Source organism: Poecilia reticulata, chromosome 6, assembly GCF_904066995.2.
Source record: "Poecilia reticulata chromosome 6, P_reticulata-male-v2, whole genome shotgun sequence".
Lineage (NCBI taxonomy): Eukaryota > Metazoa > Chordata > Actinopteri > Cyprinodontiformes > Poeciliidae > Poecilia > Poecilia reticulata.
Window position 1 is genome coordinate 30,286,433 of NC_088835.1, and position 20,976 is coordinate 30,307,408.

The 20,976-nt window shown below is 38.4% G+C and overlaps 2 protein-coding genes and 2 long non-coding RNA genes across 5 annotated transcripts in view; 3 read left to right on the forward strand and 1 right to left on the reverse strand.

The window, feature by feature from the left end:
• The first annotated feature begins 1,082 nt into the window (after window positions 1-1,082).
• On the forward strand, window positions 1,083-3,095 carry LOC108167290 (uncharacterized). Its single transcript, XR_001777651.2, has 4 exons — window positions 1,083-1,218; window positions 1,311-1,391; window positions 2,439-2,517; window positions 2,863-3,095. It is a non-coding gene; the product is annotated as an uncharacterized LOC108167290 (long non-coding RNA).
• Window positions 1,291-4,408, reverse strand: LOC108167291 (uncharacterized). The gene is made up of 3 exons (XR_014087981.1): window positions 4,256-4,408; window positions 3,641-3,879; window positions 1,291-1,370 (listed from the first exon to the last, which is right to left on the reverse strand). It is a non-coding gene; the product is annotated as an uncharacterized LOC108167291 (long non-coding RNA).
• nutf2 (nuclear transport factor 2) lies at window positions 3,719-9,887 on the forward strand. Its single transcript, XM_008436544.3, has 5 exons — window positions 3,719-3,840; window positions 5,889-6,010; window positions 6,761-6,832; window positions 7,950-8,048; window positions 9,153-9,887. Exons 2-5 carry the CDS (start codon window positions 5,912-5,914, stop codon window positions 9,264-9,266), a joined length of 384 nt encoding a protein of 127 aa, XP_008434766.1. The 5' UTR covers window positions 3,719-3,840; window positions 5,889-5,911; the 3' UTR covers window positions 9,267-9,887.
• Window positions 9,888-11,032: 1,145 nt separating this feature from the next.
• Window positions 11,033-20,976, forward strand: part of edc4 (enhancer of mRNA decapping 4) — a 31,068-nt gene continuing 21,124 nt past the window's right edge. Inside the window, exons 1-11 of one of the 2 annotated variants that reach the window (XM_008436541.2) lie at window positions 11,033-11,269; window positions 16,694-16,838; window positions 16,938-17,049; window positions 17,217-17,316; window positions 17,750-17,936; window positions 18,358-18,505; window positions 19,358-19,462; window positions 19,626-19,738; window positions 19,825-19,908; window positions 19,993-20,088; window positions 20,655-20,754. In XM_008436541.2, coding sequence (XP_008434763.1) covers window positions 11,182-11,269; window positions 16,694-16,838; window positions 16,938-17,049; window positions 17,217-17,316; window positions 17,750-17,936; window positions 18,358-18,505; window positions 19,358-19,462; window positions 19,626-19,738; window positions 19,825-19,908; window positions 19,993-20,088; window positions 20,655-20,754 — 1,278 coding nt within the window. In that variant the 5' untranslated portion in view covers window positions 11,033-11,181. Of the gene's footprint in view, window positions 11,270-13,097; window positions 13,197-16,693; window positions 16,839-16,937; window positions 17,050-17,216; window positions 17,317-17,749; window positions 17,937-18,357; window positions 18,506-19,357; window positions 19,463-19,625; window positions 19,739-19,824; window positions 19,909-19,992; window positions 20,089-20,654; window positions 20,755-20,976 lie in introns of those variants that run through there. The other variant, XM_081608349.1, reaches the window with a different exon arrangement.

Below are 20,976 nucleotides of genomic sequence, written 5' to 3' on the forward strand. Positions count from 1 at the left end.
AAGGTGCAAAATTATGAGAATGTCGAAAAGGTACAGAAAACACAATAAGATTGTGCATCTACATTTGTTACTTCATAATTACGTAATTTATATGTGTTTATGTTTTTATTTTAGTCCTTAAAATACCAAACATTACACATATCTCAGCAGGCTCAGCATTTAAAAACTAGAAAATATAAGGTTTGCATTCAAACATGTAGTTTCATTTTTAACATAAATTGTGGGTTTGTGTCTGTAACTGGTACATTTTTGGTTAAAATGTGTTTGTTCATCATTCAGTGAAGTTACTGACAGTGGGGAGAGTATTGCTCAAGTAGTTATATAGCAATATTGCACTACTCAAGCAGTAAAAAGTATGGTGTAGTAAACTACTATTAAAAGTAAATTTTTTCCAAAACGTTATTCAAGTAAACGTAATTGAGTAAAAGTAATTAGTTACTCCGCACCCCTGATGATAACAAAGGATTAAAATGGATAAATAAGAAAATTATATAACTGCACAAAATAAAATGTTTAGAATCTAAAACATATAAAAAACATTTAAAAGATAACGAATAGCAATAAATTAATAATTTATACGTAAATAACAATAGATACAATAGCAATGACTAAAATAATTATAATAATGATTATTATAATGAGTATGGTTAAAATTCTGTATTCTTTGACAAATCTAATAAATAAATAAATAAATCAAGTAAAGATTTATTAACATACTAAAATCTGGTCTTTGCAGTAAATACCTGATATTCAGATTATTTTGCAGAGAATTTTATAGGTTAGGAAACAATACGTTTTTTGCTGCGCAATTTAAATAAACAAAGTGGTCAGGCATCGCACGGACAGCTATGTGGGGGTCTTTTATCGTCACCATGGAAACCGTTCTACAACGTTCAGTCTTTGGGCACAACCCCCTGAACAGAGCCAACACAAAACATATAAAGCTAACAAACGTTTTAAAATATATACAACGCACTTAAATTGTAAGAATGTTAATCATCCTCTTTCACCAAAGTCATAAAAACAAAAGTGATTTGCTTATTCCCAAACAAAAACCTGATATTTCCTTCTTTTGTTTCATTTAATTTTACCAACACAAAACCATACTTTACAAAAAAGGCTTTGCCCAGGAGACTGGAACAGATTTTTCCTTAAGAAGAAAGATAAAGAAAAAAGTTGGTTGTTAATGAGCTACAGGTTCAGGAACTGAAACCAGAGGTGAGGAGTTTCAGTTCACAATAAAAATACCAGAGGAAATGTCTCACACTCTTTGTCTTGAACTTACACGTCCTATTGTGCTCTGGTTGCAGGTTTACCGCAACATCTTCAGTTTGTAGTCAGTGCTCTCAGAGTGTACAAGCCTCTTCTTCCTGTCGTCATAAAATGAATATGTAAAAAATTTAATTTCATGTCTTCATCTTGTTCATTCCTCAGGATTAAAATACATTATTGTGCTTGTTTTAAAAATGTTAAACACGTTGAGTCAGAATGTATTTTGATGGTGTTTCTTATTACAAAAGAGATATATATGTATATAGAAAAGTTTGTAATTAAACATCTTTATTCAAAGCTAGAAATAATTTTGCAAGGGACTAAAATGGTTCCTAATTTCTCTCTAATGTGTTTAGATGAATATTTGATCATTCTCAGCATTTGTGAGGTCAGACACTGATGTTGCCAGTCAAGATTCTCCAATTCTTCTTATGGATCTTGCTTTGTTCCCTGGATAAAAGTAATATGGCATTACCGACAGGAGATTTGAACAAACAGAGCAAAAAAAACAAAAAAGAAACAGAAGAACTTATCCAGGTGTGATTTCTTAATTTGATTGGTCCCGCAGTAATCAAGACGTTCTGTTACTGATGAAACTGAAGCTCAAAAGGTCGATTAAGCACAATTACAAGGGGAGCAATTGTATTTTCTAAGGTGTCACCAAAAAAATTGTCCTCGACTTCCTTAATTTTGGGAGATTGATGATCGAGCAATACTTAAATGACAGAACGATCTTATTTACTGATGAAGTCTGACAATCAGTCTGTTGCCAACTTAGCAATTTTGTTGCTAGTTTAGTGACTTTTCAAAGAAAAAGAATTGGTGACGGACAAAATCGGAACCGGCAGATCGGTGGTCAGCCAGAAAACTGTAGTAGATGCATAGAGCCTGACTCGTTTGGATATCTTTGACTAAAGTAAATTATTATTTCGAAAGAGATTTTTTCTTTTACTCACTCAGATTATTTTTGTCTGATACATAAATTGAAATTTGAAACATTTAACTGTGAAAAAAGCAAAAACAGAATAAATTTGTATGGTGGTAAATGTAGTTATATTTCTTTGTCATAGAGACAAACAAACACGGATGGAAATGATCACTTTCTCAAAATCTTGACAATAATATCAATGCTTTTTTGTTTGTTTGTTTTATTTTTCAAACTGAAGACTCTTCAGGACTGAGTACGACGTCCTGCTGGCGCTCCACAAAAGAAGCAAACCAAGTCATCTTTCAGCTGCTTTTCAGGTACATTTTTACCCTTTCTGCTTGGATTTTCAACACTGGTGTTATTTACTGTCCTGTGGCAGTAATAGTAACCGTAGTTCATCCAACATTTGTCCATAAACTGATAAATTACCTGTTTCAAGAGCAGTTTTCTGTTTTATGGACAGACGGGAGTGTGTGCAGTCAGAACACGAAGAAGAACTGATTCATTTTGATGATGTTTCATCAAAATTAATCTATTTCTGTTCCTCCAAACTGTTTTGATGATTCAACCAAATGTCCGCCGCTGGTTTGAACAGGGAGGGGTGTAAGAAGCTCTTTGTGTCTGAATCTGTGACTAATTATCATTGCTGTGTGTTTTGGGAGGCGGTGAAGACAGCAGAGTCACATGAAGAACCAGATGAACATGTGACCATCGGTCAGATTCAAGCTGACAACAGCAGCGATGACTCCAACATGAAGCAGAAGATTCAGATAATCTTAGTTTTTACAATCTAAAGCAGGGGTGTTTTTTCCCTCTAACTGAGGTTTAATGGTCCTTAATGTAGTTCTCTGGAGTCTTAAAGCTTTATAAATATAAATTTGTCAACCATTCCATACTGATAGATGTCAGTGTTGTTTGTTTTACTTTTCCTCATTTGTATTTACTCAGGATGTCTTTGATATTATAATGCAAGGTTTTGGAATATTAAAGTGTGACAAAATGTCAAAAACAGATGAAATCTCTAAGCTACTTTTTTACAGCTCTGTATATGCATATATTAGCAAAATATGTGAAGCCCTTTTCTGCAGAGATGAAAAAGATTCTCCAAGCTATTAATTTAACATATTTTCTCTGTTTGACATGTTATAATAAACTCTGTTGCTTTTTGCTATTGAAAGAATTTGTACTTAATTGTTTCAGTTATACTCCACTCTGCAGGTATAGTTAATAGTTTTCATCTGCTTTACCCCAGCCATCCATTTTTTACACCCATTTACACCATTTGAAATGGTACAGCAGAATCTATTGCACAAAAATCACAAAGGAGAGTTTAAGGAAGCAGTGAATAAAATGGGTATCAAATTTACAACTGCAAATATGTTTTGGATGCAAGTATAATAAAGGTCAAATCACAAGAAGCAGAACAAAAAGAAGGGAAACCTGTCATCCAGTAGATCCAGTAGATGGCGGTAATACAACAAATTGAGTGTCAGCAGCCGCAGGAGCGCCAAAAGGTGCGAAGAAGACAGACTACAGCAACCACAATGCACCGCGGCGGCTGCGTCCTCGGTTGCGTGCCTTCGCGGCGTAGGAGACATTGCACTGTGCCATCGTGCAGCCGGCCTCGGCGTTACAGTGAGGTAAGTTTATGTCATTTGTTTTATGCACTGGGCATAAACCTGCGTGAAAACAAAGAGACATGAGTTTATTTAGGCGTTTGAATTAATTAAGGATAATACGACCGGTCAACAGGCTAATAACCTCTGGTTTTATGGGGCTAACGTCGGGCACGCCTATGTCGGGTAGCTGGTCCGGGGGGTTATAAGCGCGGGCCCGTAGGAGGTATCCACACTTTAGAAGGGTCTGGGTATTTTTAGCATGCAGTGAGAAGACCAACCCCAATGAGTCTGACAGCCAACGCCTTGGAAAAACTATTTCCCGGGCGGCTAACATGAGCTGGTGGGTGGGAAAGTCTGGATCAACAGACAAGTTTCCTCACAAGCTAGCAGCGGCTACTTGGCTAACGTCAACTGACTAAACAAGAGGAGCTTTTACCATTGATCGGCACCGACGCATCGTTTCTCCTTCTGCTCTTTAATACCGCAAGCTGTGCGGGTTTGTTGCGTTTCTGTCCCGCAGTGCGCGGGTCCTGGCGGGTCCTGTGCTAATGTTTTAGCGCGCTTAGATTGTTCCAGCAGCAACCCTGAGAACACGTGACCTGTGCTGTCAGTTTACGGCTTTGGTTTTACAAATGTGTATTTTCATTTTTGAGAATTACTCATTAAAGCCCTGTATTCCAGTTTTGCGTGTAATATTGCGGTATGTGTTTCTGTAAAAAGAAAACGGGAAAGTCATTTTCCAATCTGCTTTTATTTATAAAGGACGTTAGAATAACCACAGTAGATCAAAGTGCTAGAGAGAGAAAAATGAAAATGAAACGGACATCTTTCAAGAGGTTTCCAAACTGTAAAATGACTTCTATTGGGAAGAAAGATTAGTTTTTTTACGCACATTTCACAAGATATGCTAAATTATTGACTAATTGTTTGTGGCACAACAGTAATGAACCATTTCATGTCATTGCTGACCAGCTTGTTTATGTTTTTGGATGCTTCAGCTCGTCGTCATGATGAATAATAAATGTTTTCTGAAGCTGTCGCTCTCCTGCAGACAAAAGAAAATTGTCCTCTGGGATTTTCTGATATTTTGTTGTATTTATTTTACCAGCCCTGATTTGATTATTCTCTGAGTATTTCTCACTGTCTCCTCTGGGATTTGGGGTCAGAGTTCAGGTTATTATTTGAGCTTTTCATATGCTAATCGGCTGCTCCCAGATGTAGAAACAGTAGCTTGTAGCCATGGTTGCGCATCATAACTATCTGAAAGTAAAAAAAAAAAGTAAGTTAAATTCCAAAACCAGAGGGAATAATTGTCTAAAACGAACAAAAGTCGAGAAAAAGAAGAAATCAAAGCTAACAGAGCTAAGTTAACCTGAAGAAAAGTTACACAGAAACCTGAAATTATATTAAATTTAATAATACAGAGACAAACTCACAAATATGCTTATAAAAATGTAGATACTCCAGCTTTTAGACCATTTAAATTCAATTAATTTGAATTTCATTTCATTTATTTATTTATTTCGAACAGACATTAAAAACAGTCAAAAAAGAACAAGAAAACAAAATAGAATGAGACAAACTTAAGAAATAAAATGTAAAACAAATTATTTTGCCCATGTGACATGCAATTTTATATTTTCTGTTCGAAAAGGAGCAGGTAGAAGATACATCTTAAAATATCCTGCCCCTTTCATACTTGTCAATGTATTATCAATTAACTCTCACCTTTCCCAGCCTTTGTGTCCATGTTAGCGATGGGATTTGACACCTTCGTTCGTCACACACAGAATCCCATCTACCAGCCATGCAACGTCATGATGCGCTCTGACACCCATGTGTTTACACCGGGATGATATGAAATTAATTTTGCAGTTTGTCCATAAAGCCCTCAGTGTATCTGCTCACCTGTATACATACATTGTGATTATTTCATAATGGCTGGTGGCGTTCTTCACAGAAACAGCTGCTGACTTGGGCTCACTGGGATGTTCAGATGTTTGTTGCTTTTATCCGGGTTGACCAGTGTGTGTGACCCGATGTCTGCTCCGCCCCCTCCCCCTGCCCAGTGTGTGTTGCAGGGTGATTCAAGATGGCGGAGCAGCCTCTGTGGGAGCAGATAGGCTCCAGCTTCGTGCAGCACTACTACCAGATGTTCGACTCGGACAGATCGCAGCTCGGATCAATATATGTGAGTCAAAGTTGGGTTCTGCTTGTCATTTTCAGATTCTCTTAAATATTGAAGTGAAATGGTTTAAATGTAGTTTATTCACCATGATTAATGTGAAGCAGCTGTCCAAACTGACCAACCTGACTGGACTCATTTGTTTGATTGGCTGGGATTTGTTTCTCTAACCCAGAAAGCACCACCTTATCAAAACACCACAAAAATGTTTTATCAGAAAATGTGAATGTTTCTCAAATTTCACATGTTTCCATTGAGCAAATTTATTTTTTAAATGTCAAAAGGTGCAATTATGTGGTCAAACAAGATGCAGATACTGATTTAAACTAGTTAGCATCCAGCCAGTTATTGGTTTGGAAGCCTTTTTTTTTGTATTAATCATTTGAAAAGTACATTTTGTATTTACTGAGGTTTCTTTTCATGTTAAAGTTATGTAAAGGTTTATATATGTAGCAGATTTTCAACAACCTCAGCTGACCAAAAATCACAGCATCGCAGGTAGAGAAATGGAAAATAAAATTAAGTTTGGTAGAAATATTAAGATGATTGCAATATTGGCAGAAAATACCAAATAATAATATGAATAAAAGCCAAAATACTTAATTTCAGTTGCAGTGAGGTTAACGTTTAGGTTTTGTAAAAACACTTTCAACAGTATTTGATTTATCTCAGACTGGTTCTGTGTGTGGATTGACTGTTTTTCATGAAGACAGATGATTTTTCCAGCTAACGATCGTCTCCCGTTTCTCCTCTCAGATCGATACGTCATGCCTTACATGGGAAGGACAGCCCTACCAGGGAAAAATAGCAATTGTTGAGAAACTCACTGTGAGTGTTTGTGGTAATTTGTGGTTGAAGAAATGGAGAAAAACTTTGACTCTTTTATTTTATGCTGCAGGTCAATAAGAAAAGCCAGATTTTTCATAACATTAAAGGATCCAAAGCATTTTTGTGAAACATAATGACTTCATTTTAGGGCCTCAATGAGTCAAACAATATTTCATGTGGGGAAACCTGGAGTTAATTGTGTAGGATTTTGCTCTGACTGGACAAAATGCAGTCAAAGTTGCTCTATGCAGGTGAAACAGATTCTTAAACCTGCAGTATGTCATTTTTCTTAAAATACTTTTTACATATTGGTTGAAACGGTCACCATGTCATGACAATATGGTATGAAGCAGATAATCTGGGGGGGGAAACAAAGCTCCTCTCCATTCTTCCAGTGCTAACTAGATAGCACTGGAATGATGCTATCTTCCAGTGCTCCAGCGCTCCTGGCTCCGATACAACCAATCGGAGCCAGGAACGCTGTCAATCAGGCTTCTGTACGCACCACTCATTCGGAGGCTGCCATGGATGCTAAAGCTAGTTAGCATAACCATGTATGATGGTGGGTAAACGGTTTTTCTGTAACATTAAGTTGTTTTCCTCCCACTGGAACATTTAGCAGTAATTACATGAGATTGATTAACAGCGGTAAGCCTTTCCCCCATGGCTCTGATTGGTTGTTTTTGGTCAGGAATGTTGCATTTCTTCAGATGGCAGTAGTAGCTCAGGGAGGGTGGGGAGGAGATCTATCTTTTAACATTTTTTCTGTCTCATATTAAACTGTCAACATGTAAAAAAACAACAACTAAATATTCTTTTAAGTTACATACTGCAGCTTGTAACTAGCTGAAAATCACCTTTTTAAAAAAAAAATCAGTCCTAAATGGTGCTATGCTTTATATTTCTGTGCAAATTTTGACATTTTCATGTAAGTTTGTGACATTCTGCAATATTTGGGTAAAAACTAATTCAATAATTGGTGTATCAATCTTCTATTTTCACTGATTTTATTTTTTGAGGAATTCTCTGACCCTTCTCATATTATTGCAGGTTATTGTTATTTTCATGCTTGAATTTAACCCAGCTGTTTATATTTCTGTTTTATTGTGTTTCCCAGAGTCTCCCCTTCACAAAAATAGCGCATAGTATAACAGCGCAGGACCACCAGCCAACTCCAGACAACTGCATCTTGAGTATGGTCGTAGGACAGCTAAAGGTAACTGTACCTCTCATCTGCATTTCTTCTTTTTCTTCAACTTCATTAATAGTTTTCCAGAGTTTCTGAAGATCTTTCTGGAGAAGTGGATGTCCATTGTGGCCTGCTATTTGTGGTCCTTTTGTTTGACCCCTGTCCACAAATCAAGAATGATTCAATAAATAATAGAAATACAAAATGGAATACAATTTATGACCCCAAAAATTGGAAATTGACAGTTTTTCAGTGTTTTTAATCTTTAATGGTATACAGATTTCATATTTTATTTATTGTTGAGTTAAAACTAAAAATAGAAATATCACAATAAACTAATTTTAGCATTTTTATATAATGAATTTTGTGGCCTGCCAGTAGTTAAAATGTCTGTTTTGGACACCAGTGTCCTAAACAAAACAGAAACGACAAATAAAATAAATTATGAAATAAAAAAATGGACTAGTTGAGACCAAAGAACCAGAAAAGAGAGAAAAATGATAAGTCATGTAAATAGAAATTAGGCTTCGTTCACACTGAATGCCTTAATGCGCAATTCTGATTTTATTTTTTTGCGTAATTTAAATTTTTTTGTGGTTCACGCTTCCAAATAAATGCGACTTGTATGTGACCTGAGAACTTCAAACGCCCTGAAAGTGTCCCGCATGTGCAGTAGAGGGCGCAATAGCATCACACACAGAGCGTGCTCATTGTTTTACCAATTGCCATGAAAAAGAAGAAGTGCTCAATGTTTGCATAAGTAAACGTAGATGCTAATGGTGAAGCGTATCTTGCGATTGTGAAGTTGTCGTCCGACAGGACCCAGCAAATTAACATTATATCCTCATTATAGTCCGCCATGTTTGTTGATTTTCCTTCTTCTGCATGTCAGGACGCAAAATCGTGACGTTTGTCGAGTATCAATGACGTTCAGGTCAGATGGAAGCGACCTGGTTGTACAGATTCAGGTCACATTTGAAAGGTCAGGAAAAGGTCACGTCAAGGCAACAAAATCTGATTTGGGTCACGTCAGGTTGCCTTAGTGAGCTTGTTTTAATTTAGCATTCGATTTATTGCGACAGGTGTTAGTATTTGTCGTTGATGTGACTCAGTGTTGGTGTCTCTCTGCAGGCGGATGAAGACCCCATCATGGGTTTCCATCAGAGTTTCATCCTGAAGAACATTAACGACGCTTGGGTGTGCACCAATGACATGTTCAGGCTGGCCATCCACAACTTTGGCTAGGCCGCCTCTCCGCGCCGGCGGGCAGGGGCGGCCGCCTGAGACGGAGGAAGTGCTCCTCCCTCCCTCCGTCTCATTCAGGCCCGCCTGACAAACGAGCAAAAACGCCGGACCCTAGATGTCAATCACCGACCCGCGTCCAGGTGGGTTTCCTCTCCTCCAGCCCAGCAGAACCGCGACACGCCTCTTCGCTGAGAGCCGGCCGACCAATCAGACGCCCCTGTCTGCCGCTCCGCCGCTCTGCATGACGCTGGGAGATCCTCAGTATCTACACTCAAGCCACCAGAAGGACAAACATCCGATCGATGCCATTAACTCATGCTCTGCTTTGATTCTAACTCGTTCTGCTCTGCTGTCGACTCGGTTCTTTAGATCCGTGTTCAGGTTTTATTTGAGACGCCCCATTCATGTGTTCACCTTAGCTGCTCTTAGTGAGTCAAGTTTAGTTTCTGCCCCTCTAAGCGTGATTCATGCTGCCAGGTTTAGCTGTTGCAGACCAAAGGATGTTGGAGGACGAGCATTCATCTTGTTTTCTTTCTTTTTTTTTTCTCTTTCACTCAACATCTGGCAGTCGACAAGGACAACAGCCACGATACACAATAAAACCTGGACATTTTTTCTTAACTGTGTGGTCTCTCCATGTCATTTTCTGAACCGGTTTCCTCACCAGAGAAATTACTTGAAGAGCCGATGTACTGAAGTTATTTTTTTTTTCTTTTGCTTGTTTATTTGTTTGGCTTCAGGCACTTTCTTTGGCCCAGATGTGGCCAATAAAGACTTCCAATCTCCAGAGGTTTTGCTTCAGCTGTCGTAGCAGTCACTGAAATGTTGCGCGATTATGATTACTTCAAGTAAAAAACATAAAAACAAAACGATTCAAAGCATATGAATTCAAAAATTACTTTTATTTACATAGTTATCAGTAAATATGTGCCAATAAATCACTTGCTTTTCCTGTGATCGGCTTTCAACGGTCTAACTAAGAACCACCAGCAACTTGCACCTTTTTAATTAACTTTTAAGAGGTTAATAACCAAATAAAGATTTGTCTACTAATCCTGGTAGGAAAACAAATTTTATATTTAAAACCAGAGGCAGGTTTACAAGGATGTGGGGCCCACAGTCAGTTTTGGTGCCCTATCTACTACAGAAAGATTCTAAGGCAAATTAAAGTAAGTTGTGCTATTCATAAGCAGGTATGAATTAATGCATGTTGGGTTAAATATGTCCCTTTTAGTACTTGCATAAAATAAAATATTAATCCCAATTTTCCTGAAATGGTGAAAAGGTACAAAGCAATACAGGTGTTAAAAAAAGTTTCAAGACTCCACACAAATTGCCCTTTTAATAACTTTTTAAAGTGGCCCATTTAATCACAAGATTATATTAAAAATCAGTTAAAGTTGTTAAAACCTGACATTAATACTTTTAACATTGTTAATATGTCATCAGGGGAACTACACAATCTATCGGAAGCAAAACTGCACAACTTAGAGTAAAGAAAGTAATTTTAACTTTGCCTTGCTAACAAGAATGCATCATCTGATTAAATATGTAAATAGAATAACCAGAATTTTGACCAATTCTCTTAAAATGTCAGAATTTGTTTAGAGTAATATTACGACTCTGCTAAAATAATCAGAAGGTGTTTTAAACATGACTGTACAGTAGATTGCTAAAATAATCAGAAGGTGTTTTAAACATGACTGTACAGTAGATGGCGCTCTCGTGAGTTGACCTCAGACGAGTTTCAGGTAGGAACCAATGAGCGGAGACAGTGTGAGCAGTCGGAACGGAAGGCACGGACAGAACGGAAGTTTGGACGGTTGCTCTGGGTGAACTGTGACAGCATCGCATCGAATTAAAAAAATATTTTCCCCTCAGTGTTTTCCCAAATCCCCCCCATTTCCCCTCACCCATGGCGTCCAACTCTAACATAGACATCGAGGGAGCGACCCAGCACCTCCGGGACATCCTGAAGCTCGACCGTCCGGGGAGCAGCGCCGGTAAGTGGGGGACGCTTACACGGCTAGGCCGCACAGGCTAACCCGAGGTTAACCTCACTGTTTACCGTAGCACAGTTTACCCAGCGGGCGTTTCTTTAGCTGCTGATATAATACCTCAGTGGAGGAAATGTTTTTAATAGCATTGAATATATTATTCGGTACCTTTTAAAGTCTGCTGAGAGTCGTTTCTGCTTCGGCCTGTTAGCAGCTAGCTTGTATCTCAGTCTGTTTTCTGGTGGAAATGTGTCCCTGCTACCAAAACATTTAAATACTCGAGTTTTTCCCCCCTCACATATTTATTATTATTTTGTTCTAGCTATTTTTTGTTTAGACTCATTTAAACCCATTGGAAATATGTTAAAAACGTCTCTGTGATAAACTCGAATTATTGGATAATTAGCGTCATTCACAGAGTTTCTTGATTGGCTGGAAAAGTACAGTAAATAAAAGTGTATAATAATGGAAAATCTCGACACCTGTCCACTCATTTTTAGAGTTTCTCAATGTAAAAAAGGAATGCATGGAAATTAATTGAAATGCACCAATGTGAACATTTCTACCAATATCAATATCCGATATTAATACTGGAATTATGACCGATAAATGAACAAATACTTAATGATTTCTCCCCTCCCTTTCTAGAAATGCGTATAAAAATCACACAAGATTAAAATACGTATTGGTTATGAATTTAGGCACATTTCTACTTATCAGACCAATATAGATGCGTTATGAGTAAAATTTCTTCAAAGTTTCTTAAAAGAAATCTGTAATTTAGCGCAGCTACTGAAACATCCGCTATCTTAATTCAACAATGGCCAGAATACATGAAATACTTTTGGTGTGAGTTGCTCATAGATCAGAATATAGATCAGTTGAAATTAAAATGTTAAAATCAAACGTATTGAAAACGCAGATTCAACAAGAACTGCCATTTGCCAAAGTCAACACTTTGCAAAGATAATCTAGGCATTAGACAACTACAAACACGATATGAGAAAAACACACAAAGGGAGTCTACCTACAGGGCAGAAGCCCTGTGTAAACCTTTCAGTTTCTCTTGGCTCAGTATGACTTGGTTTGTTGTTGCTGCTGTTTTTATTTGACTTTTGTTGCATGATTTTATAGTTTTTCATTCTACTATTTTCATTTTCTGTTTTATTTCTTATCTCAGTCTGATCCATTTTAGTACTGTTCGGCACTTTGGTTAAACTAGTTGATCCTTTATCGAAAAGAGCTATATTAATATAATGCATAAATACAAGAACACACATTTTCTTATGGTTCTTTGAGTGTAAAAGATTATACAGCCCCTGCTTTTGCTGTCTATTTTGACTTAAAACTATTTTATATATATTTGCTAACTACTTTAATTGCAAAAAGTAGTTTAAAATTCACAAAATAATCTGAGTTGAGCTTTAATATGCTGTGTGAACGTATATTGATTTCTCTACAGAAAATAGGCAGAGATTTTCTGTAGAGGTTCAGAAAATCTCTGCAGGTGTTTGGGATCAATTAGATGATTATGGTGCAACACCATGAGTTTCCAATATTTAACTTTTCATTGTATTCTAATTTTATTAGATGTATCTGAATATTACAGCTGTGTTTTTTAAAGTGGGGGCCTCAAGAAAGGTGAGAAAAAAACCAAAACGTAATAATAAATCCAATACAATTTTAAAACAGACATTTTTTGTTACAAAATATAATCTGTTTTCCCAAACATGATGATGAAATATAAATTACAATAATTCATTAAAAAGTAAAGGCCAAGAGCCATTAAGGTTATATGCTTTTATTCTGGCAACTTCCTTGTTAAGGTAGCTATGGTAACGGAAGCAGTTCTACCTGAACAGGCTAACCGCAATAAACAAAAGAAAGGATAAAAAAGCAACTCTGTTTAAAATTCACTCGATAAAGGAACAAGGTTAGTAACGCCGATTAAAGTATATTTGAGTTTGAAATGTTTATAGAAAAATCCGGTATTTCTGTGTTAATGGTGCTATTGTACTAAATTTAATAAGACATGCATAACAACAGATGGTGTAAACAGTTGTATTTTTTGTTATTTTTTCCTATCTAGCTTTTACATTTGTTGATGAAATCACCATTTAACAATTAGTTTTGACCATCTCAAAATGAACTGGTTCCTACATAAAATGTTATTTGCCAAGCTCTCGTTTATGATTGGCTGCCAGTCAAACGTATGAAGCCGCTTTGCTCCTCAAGCTAGCGTAGCTAGCGAGAAACTACCGAACCAGAAAAAGGCCCGCCGTGGAGGACACTGCTTCAAAAACCTCATAAGATTAAATAAAATTTGACTAGATAAATATTACATATTTTTAAAAATCAGAATAGAGCATTGTGGTTAATTTTCTTTTTAGCAGTTATTATGACATAAACATCAGCAACGAGGAGCAACGGTCAAATGGAAACGTTGTGCCCGAAAAGAGAAGAGGGGGAAGCGGGCGGGCGCGTTGACCCAGCTGAAGGCTAGGAAGCCACCAATTCCGACTCTCTTTTTTGTGGCCAATGTCCGCTCACTGGATAACAAAGTGGATTTGTTACATCTGAGGCTGAGTGTTTTTGTAGCGATGAAGAACTATGCCGTCCTTTGCCTAACGAAAACCTGGCCAACATGTTACGTCGATTCGCGTTTCCCCATCAGTCACGGCTCCCCCAGCGTTTCCTCGCACCGCAAAATGGGCGCTTGCTTGTTCAGCGCCCACAACTACGGACACCGTGAAAGGCCAAACAACGTGTTTCAGCGACGTTGTCTCACATTATTCACGTTTTGCAACTGCGCTTTCATAAGACATAAACACACAAGCACACACACACACATAGGTGTATGTATGTATGTATGTGTGTGTGTGTGTGTGTGTGTGTGTGTGTGTGTGTGTGTGTGTGTATGTATGTATGTATGTATGTATGTATCTATGTATGTATGTATGTACTATTATAGGCCACTCATATAGACCTAAAACCAGGAGAATGCTTAATTCGTACGTATGTAATTTGTACATGTACGTACGAATGTACGTACATACATGCCAGTAGCTGGAGGCCTGTACGTACGTACTGCCTCCAGCTATAATATGAATGGGCTATTCATATAGTCCTAAAACCAGGAGAATGCTTAATTCTCAATGCTGCCCTTCAGATACTGCCCCCTCAGTGTTAAACTGGGATACAGTATCTGATGGCTAAAAATCACCAATTGGGTGCTGTTCCCTCCGTCTTAAAGTGGTGGAACGGTTTCTGATGGTCATAATTTAACCGTCAGATAATCTGTTACCCGAACCAGAAACCCTAGCTGAATGCTGAGGGGAGACCTCTGCTGAAAGCTAGGGATGCTGCTATCAGGACAGGCGAGGCATCAGCACTCCAAGAAGTGAAGAAAGAACTGATTACAGGCATTATGAGGGCCAAAGCCACATACGCCCAGAAAATTCAAGGTCACTTCACCACCATTGACACCTGGCACATGTTGAAGGGCATCAAGTGCATCGATAACTGCAACATTGAAGATGCACAATGCCAAAGGGAGCCCTCACTGCCAGATGCACTCAATAAGTTCTACGCTCGCTTTGAGGATCTGCTTTGAGGATACTTGTGCCACCACCTGGTGACACGCCTCTCTGTGTGACAACAGCAGATGTGAAGAAGACCCTCCAGGAAATCACCTAACCCTAACCCCGGCAACATTCCAGGGCACGTACTGAGGGACTGCACACAACAGCTGTCTGCGGTGCTGACGTGGTATTGGCAGACATCTTTAACACCTCACTGTCACTGGCATCTGGGCCCATCTGCTTAACGACCACCACTATTGTCCCCAAGGGCTCCACAGTGACAGGCCTGAATGACTACCAACCTATAGCCTTAACATCGGCAGTCATGAAGTGCTTCGAGAGGCTAGTCATGACCCACATTGAAGACTTCATCCACTTCACTGTGGATCCCCATCAGTATGCCTACAGGAAGAGCCGCTCCACTGCTGACGCCATCTCATCAGTGATCCACACAGCCCTCACCCAATCTCATCAGTGATCCACACAGCCCTCACCCAGCTGGAGAGCAGGAACTCCTACATCAGTCTGCTCTCTCTGGATTTTTCCTCAGCCGTCAACACCATCACCCCACAGACCCTGGTGCAGAAGCTCTGGTCTCTTGGACTGAGTCCCACACTGGGGAACTGGATTCTGGACTTCCTGACCAACAGACCTCAGATTGTCAGGATCCACAACCACGTCTCCTCCTTCATCACCCTCAGCACTGGCTTGTGGCAGGGCAGAGTGCTGAGCCCCCTCCTCTTCACTCTGATGACCTATAACTGCTTGGCAAGGCACCCAAGCTGTCATAGTGAAGTTTTCAGATGACACAGTAGTAGTGGGATGCATCACAAACAGTGATGAGTCCAATTACAGAGAGAAAGTGGAACACCTGGTGCAGAGAAAATGACCTCTGCATCAACGTGAAGAAAACCAAAGAGATGATGGTGGATTTCAGAAGGAATTAGTCCTCTTCAGCCCCTGTACATCAGAGGAACAGCTGTGGAGGTGGCCTCCAGCTACTGGCACCTGGGCATGCATATATCCAGTGACTCACCTAGAGTACCAACACCTCCTGTCTGTTCAGGAAGGCCCACCGCGTCTCTACTTCCTCAGGAAGCTGCGGAGAGCTGGACTAAGGAACTCAGTCCTGAGGAGCTTTTATGGCTGTATGGTGGAGAGCATTCTCTACACCTGCATCACAGCGTGGCATGACAGCTGCACTGCTGCTGAAAGGACAGCTCTGCAGAGGCTGGTTAAGGCTGCACAGAGGACTGTGGATTGCAGTGTTTCCTCCACAGTATGATGGCCGCTCCTCATCATGAAGAACTCCACCCATCCTGCACACAGGCTGTTCCAGCCGCTCCCTCAGGCAGGAGGCTGAGCAGCATCCAGAGCAAAACCACCAGACTGAGGAACATTTTCTTCCCTTCAGCTGTCAGACTCCTGAACTCGGCCTGCACCTAATTCAGCTTCACCACAGAGATTATTTGAACACACACACACCTGTACATCACATAAATTACTTTATTATGTATTTATTTTGTGTAGTAAATTTTTTTTTAATTTCAATTGATCATGTGATTCATTGATTTATTGTTTATTGCAGCAGGCCTAAGTATGAGGCACCATTTATGCTAAATGAATGTAATAATTATTGAATAGTGAATGACAGTGAAGAGAAACATTTTCTTCTGTACCAAAGGAGTTTCCTAAGCTAGAAACTAATGCTGGAATCGAGTGTTTAGATTAATTATCTGCCAATGGGATCTCCAATTGGGTCGGATCAGAACTTCTAGAAAAATCAAACCGCTTTGCTGCTTTCCCTGCTCCTTCTGAAGTGAACGTAGCTTTTAATTGTATTTCTCAGATATGCAACCAAGCGACGATCAGAGAAAACTGTCCTTCAATGGAGAGCTGAACGGTTTACTGGGAGCAGGACTACTGGGGACCAGCATATCTGAATCCACCAGACCCATTTCCACTGATGGCAGCATCCAGGAGAGCCAGAGGATGTGAGTGGCTACTCTTCATCTCTACGGCAGCCATTTTGTCTCTGTTTTTCTAAAGATGTGAAATGTCAAACTAAATGGATATTCTCTGTTGTTTTCTAGCTGCCTGACTGGTGATGATGGGAGCACCTGCATCCCCATCGTCTTAAACAACGTGGAGATCGTGGCGAGTCAGGACTCGGGCATCAACAGCAAGGCGCGGGGCAGCAACAAGGTGAGTTTGGATCAGAACCGCAGTAAATCCTGCTGCTCTCATGAGTCTTTTTCATTGAGGAGAGATCACTCTCGTTTAGTCCTCATTAAATCCTAAGAATATTTTGAAGTTATGATTATTTTTTCCTATTTTCTTGTATTTTTATCTGATTTAAACTCTTCACTCAGGTTAAAATTCAACCTGTCGCCAAGTACGACTGGGAGCACAAGTATTATTACGGCCGACTGATAGCCGTGTCCAACTCCTTCCTCGCCTACGCCATCAGAGGTGAGAGAAGAAATATTTGACTAATTTACTTTGATTAATGAAAAGATAAAATGTCACACACACCTTATTTACTACTGGAACCAGAAACAACAGATGAGTGTTGTTGGCAGATTCTAGCATAAATAGCATAAATAAAATCAGAATAAGATAATCTGCAAGTCCTTTTCAACCTAGGTTCAATTAAATTCACTACAAAGACGATATATTTAATGTTCAAATGTTTATATATGCTCAGATATTTGCAATATTTGTTGGAGCATCATATATCTTGTAGTGAATTCAATTTAATCTAGATGGAAAAGGATTTGCAAGTCATCCTATTCTGTTTTTATTTATGTTTTTCGCAACATCCCAACTTCATATGAAGAGTTGAAAAGCTATTTTTCTCCATGGATTCAGATTCTTTGGTTGATTTCTGCGTGTTTTCGTTCAGGAGCCAACAACCACGCCATGATTCGCGTGCTGAGTTTGGATTTCAGTGAGCGCTCCTTGCTGAAGGGCTTCACTGGCGCCGTCACGGATCTCGCTTTCGCCCACCTCGACTCCTCTCTGTTGGGCTGCGTGGATGAGGCGGGAAACCTGATGGTCTGGCATCTCACACTCACGAGAAGCAAAATACTGTATCCTGACAGGAAGCAGCAGAAAAACGCTACGTTTTGGGGTTTTTCATTATAGTTTAGTTTTATTTTGTTGTGACATTTGTCTAATTCAGTTTGGTTGTTTTTATTAGGTAAATATTGCTTCGTTTTAGTTCAGTCTTTATTAGTTATGGCTGTAATTTTTGTTTTTTCATTCTTTGGTAAATTTTCAGGTGCAGAATTCAAAAAGGTCGAACTGCTGCACTGCAAAAACACAAAAACTTTGGTCTAGTTTCTAGTGCAAATATCTTAATGCACTTAAAATAAGACAAAACTAATTTATTGGTTACTTTAGAGCAAGATATAGCAGCTTGTTTTAAGTAAGCATTTCCTTAATATTGTTGAAAAAGTGCTATTTTAACTGGCAGACATTTCACTTATAACTTTAACCTGGACCAAACAGGGATCAGATAGTGGTTCACATTCAGCGTCCAGAAGACGCTCCACTGAACTCCCACAGACGCCTCATCTGGTGCCCGTACATCTTGGAAGACAGCGAGGAGAACCAGGACGACACCAGCCAGACGCTGGCTCTCCTGCATGAGGACGGGGTAACCGGCTCTGAACACGAATCAGAAAATCCTACATGACAGAAAATATGCAGGACATTTTCAGCATCTATTCTCTTAATTCTAATTTAAATATTACAATAGTTAAAAACAGGATGAAAGTTCTAAAAACTTAACTAAAAAAGTCTGCCAAACTTGAGGGTTTGTCGTTGTATGGAAGTCCATTACTGCCATGAAAGAAAAAAATAAAAGCACAACAGAAAGTTATAATTATGAGTTTTAAAGTTATCACAAGAATAAAAGTTATATTTTCAACTTTAATAGTTAAAATTTTTATGTTCTATCTAAAGTCAAAATTATGAAATAGTAAGTCATAGTTTTGAGATACAAAGTCATAATTACAAGAATAAAAGTCATAATTTTGACTTTCAAATTCAAAATTATGAGATTCAAAGTAAAAATTATGAAATAATTTATAAATTAAATTAATTAATAGTTTTGAGATACAAAATCGTAATTGCAAAATTAAATAAATTTGACGATTAATGTCATAATTATGAGATAAAAAGCCATAATTTTGAATTTGTCATAATTATGACCTTAAGTAAGTCAAAATTATGACTTATTTTAGTAATTATGACAAAACTATGACATTAAATCTCATAACTATGTTCATTTATTTCATAGTTTTAACTTTGTATCCCATAATTATGAGATTGAAAGTTGTAATTATGACTTTAACATATGGAATTGTGACTTCTGTTGTGCTTTCATTGTTTTTTTTTCATGACAGACATGGGTTTTCATAGGTTTGCATCGATGTTAGTAGAAAATAAACATCTCACTTCAGATTTCTCCATTTTCCTTTGTTTACATGAACTTTCCCTTTTCCAGGCTGAGGTTTGGGACCTCGAAGTTTTGAGAGCCAATTACAGCAGTTGGCCAGTTGATGCCTCAGAAATCAAAGATGGCCTCATTATAGTTAAAGGACACACACAGGTACCTGGATTTTTTATTTCCCAGGAAGTCATGGCACAAAAACTGAGCATTTATAGAAGATAAAATATGTCAGATACACCTTTTAAGATATTTTTATTTGGCATAAGATTTTGTTTTTTGCTGTTTGTTTTCTGTTAAAGTATAAAACTGTGTGCTCCTGCAGAGAGTCAGTGAAGGTGCTCTGTCCCCTGATGGGACCGTTTTGGCCACAGCGAGCCACGACGGTTACATCAAGTTCTGGCAGATCTACATAGAAGGAGGACAAGATAAGCCCAGGTAGGAGCGAGGGGGTAAACCACTGATCATCAACAACATTTTGCTGCTGATCCAGTTTACATTTCTGCTCCTGTTCTGTCGTCCAGATGTCTCCATGAACTCCGACCTCACGAAGGACGTCCTCTCTCCTGTCTTCTCTTCTGTGACAACCACAAGCGGCAGGACCCAGAGTCGGTTCACTGAAACGTTGACGCTCCTCTGAGTTTCTGTCTGGAGTTTCACTGACGTTTTTTTCCTCGTTTTTATGTTTGAAGGGTTCCGTTCTGGAGGTTTCTGATAACTGGAGCAGACCAGAACCAGGAGTTGAAGCTGTGGTGCACAGTTTCCTGGACCTGCTTGCAAACCATCAGGTAACTTAAACAATAGATGTTTTTCCTACTTGCAGCTCCGCCTGTCACAATAATCAATAAATCAATTAATGGCAAGATAAATTAAAATGAGCTCCATAATTTTCATTTGCCTGATTTATTGTTTTCCTCTTTCTACCAAAAAACCTGGATGATAAAAGTTTTCATTCTGGTGCTTTTGTCTCAACTAGCTCCTTTTTTTGAAGGGCAGTTTTGTTTACAGAGACTTTATAATTAATTTTATTTGTTGTTTCTGTTGTTTTATTTATTTTGTAATATTTAAAATGTCTTCCAGTTTCTGTATTAAATGTTTATTAAATGTTAAAGTTTATTGATTTTTAAGAATGTGCTCTTAAACAAACACATTCTTAAAGTTATATTACTTTATAGTGGTCTCAAAACAACAATATTATTGTTTATAATAACTTCTGGGATATTTTATCATCCAACAAATTTTGTTTCATGACGGGCCAAGTGCAGCTCCTAAAAGCAAAAAATACAACGTGCAAAGCTTACATTTTATTCTATTCTAGCTGTTATACCGACGCTATCCATTCTTCTTCTTCTAGGTTTTCTCCAGATCCATTCAACTCTACGGTTCTTCCCAGTCTCAAGGCCAGTTTAGATCTTGCTGCTGAATACTTGATCCTCACTGATGTGCAAAGAAAGGTGAGTGGCGTAGTGTTTAAAGTAGGGATGAATCTGTTAATCATGATTAATCGATTTAAATAATCTAATTTAGTAATTGGTTAAACGTCAGAACAGCTAGGAGTGAAACAGCCAATGTAAAATAAATAATAAATAAAATAATAAGAATCATTAAATAACAATGGTAGTCAAACAGATTGACTACCATGGTGAATCATATTTGGGAACATTGCTGCCAGAGTT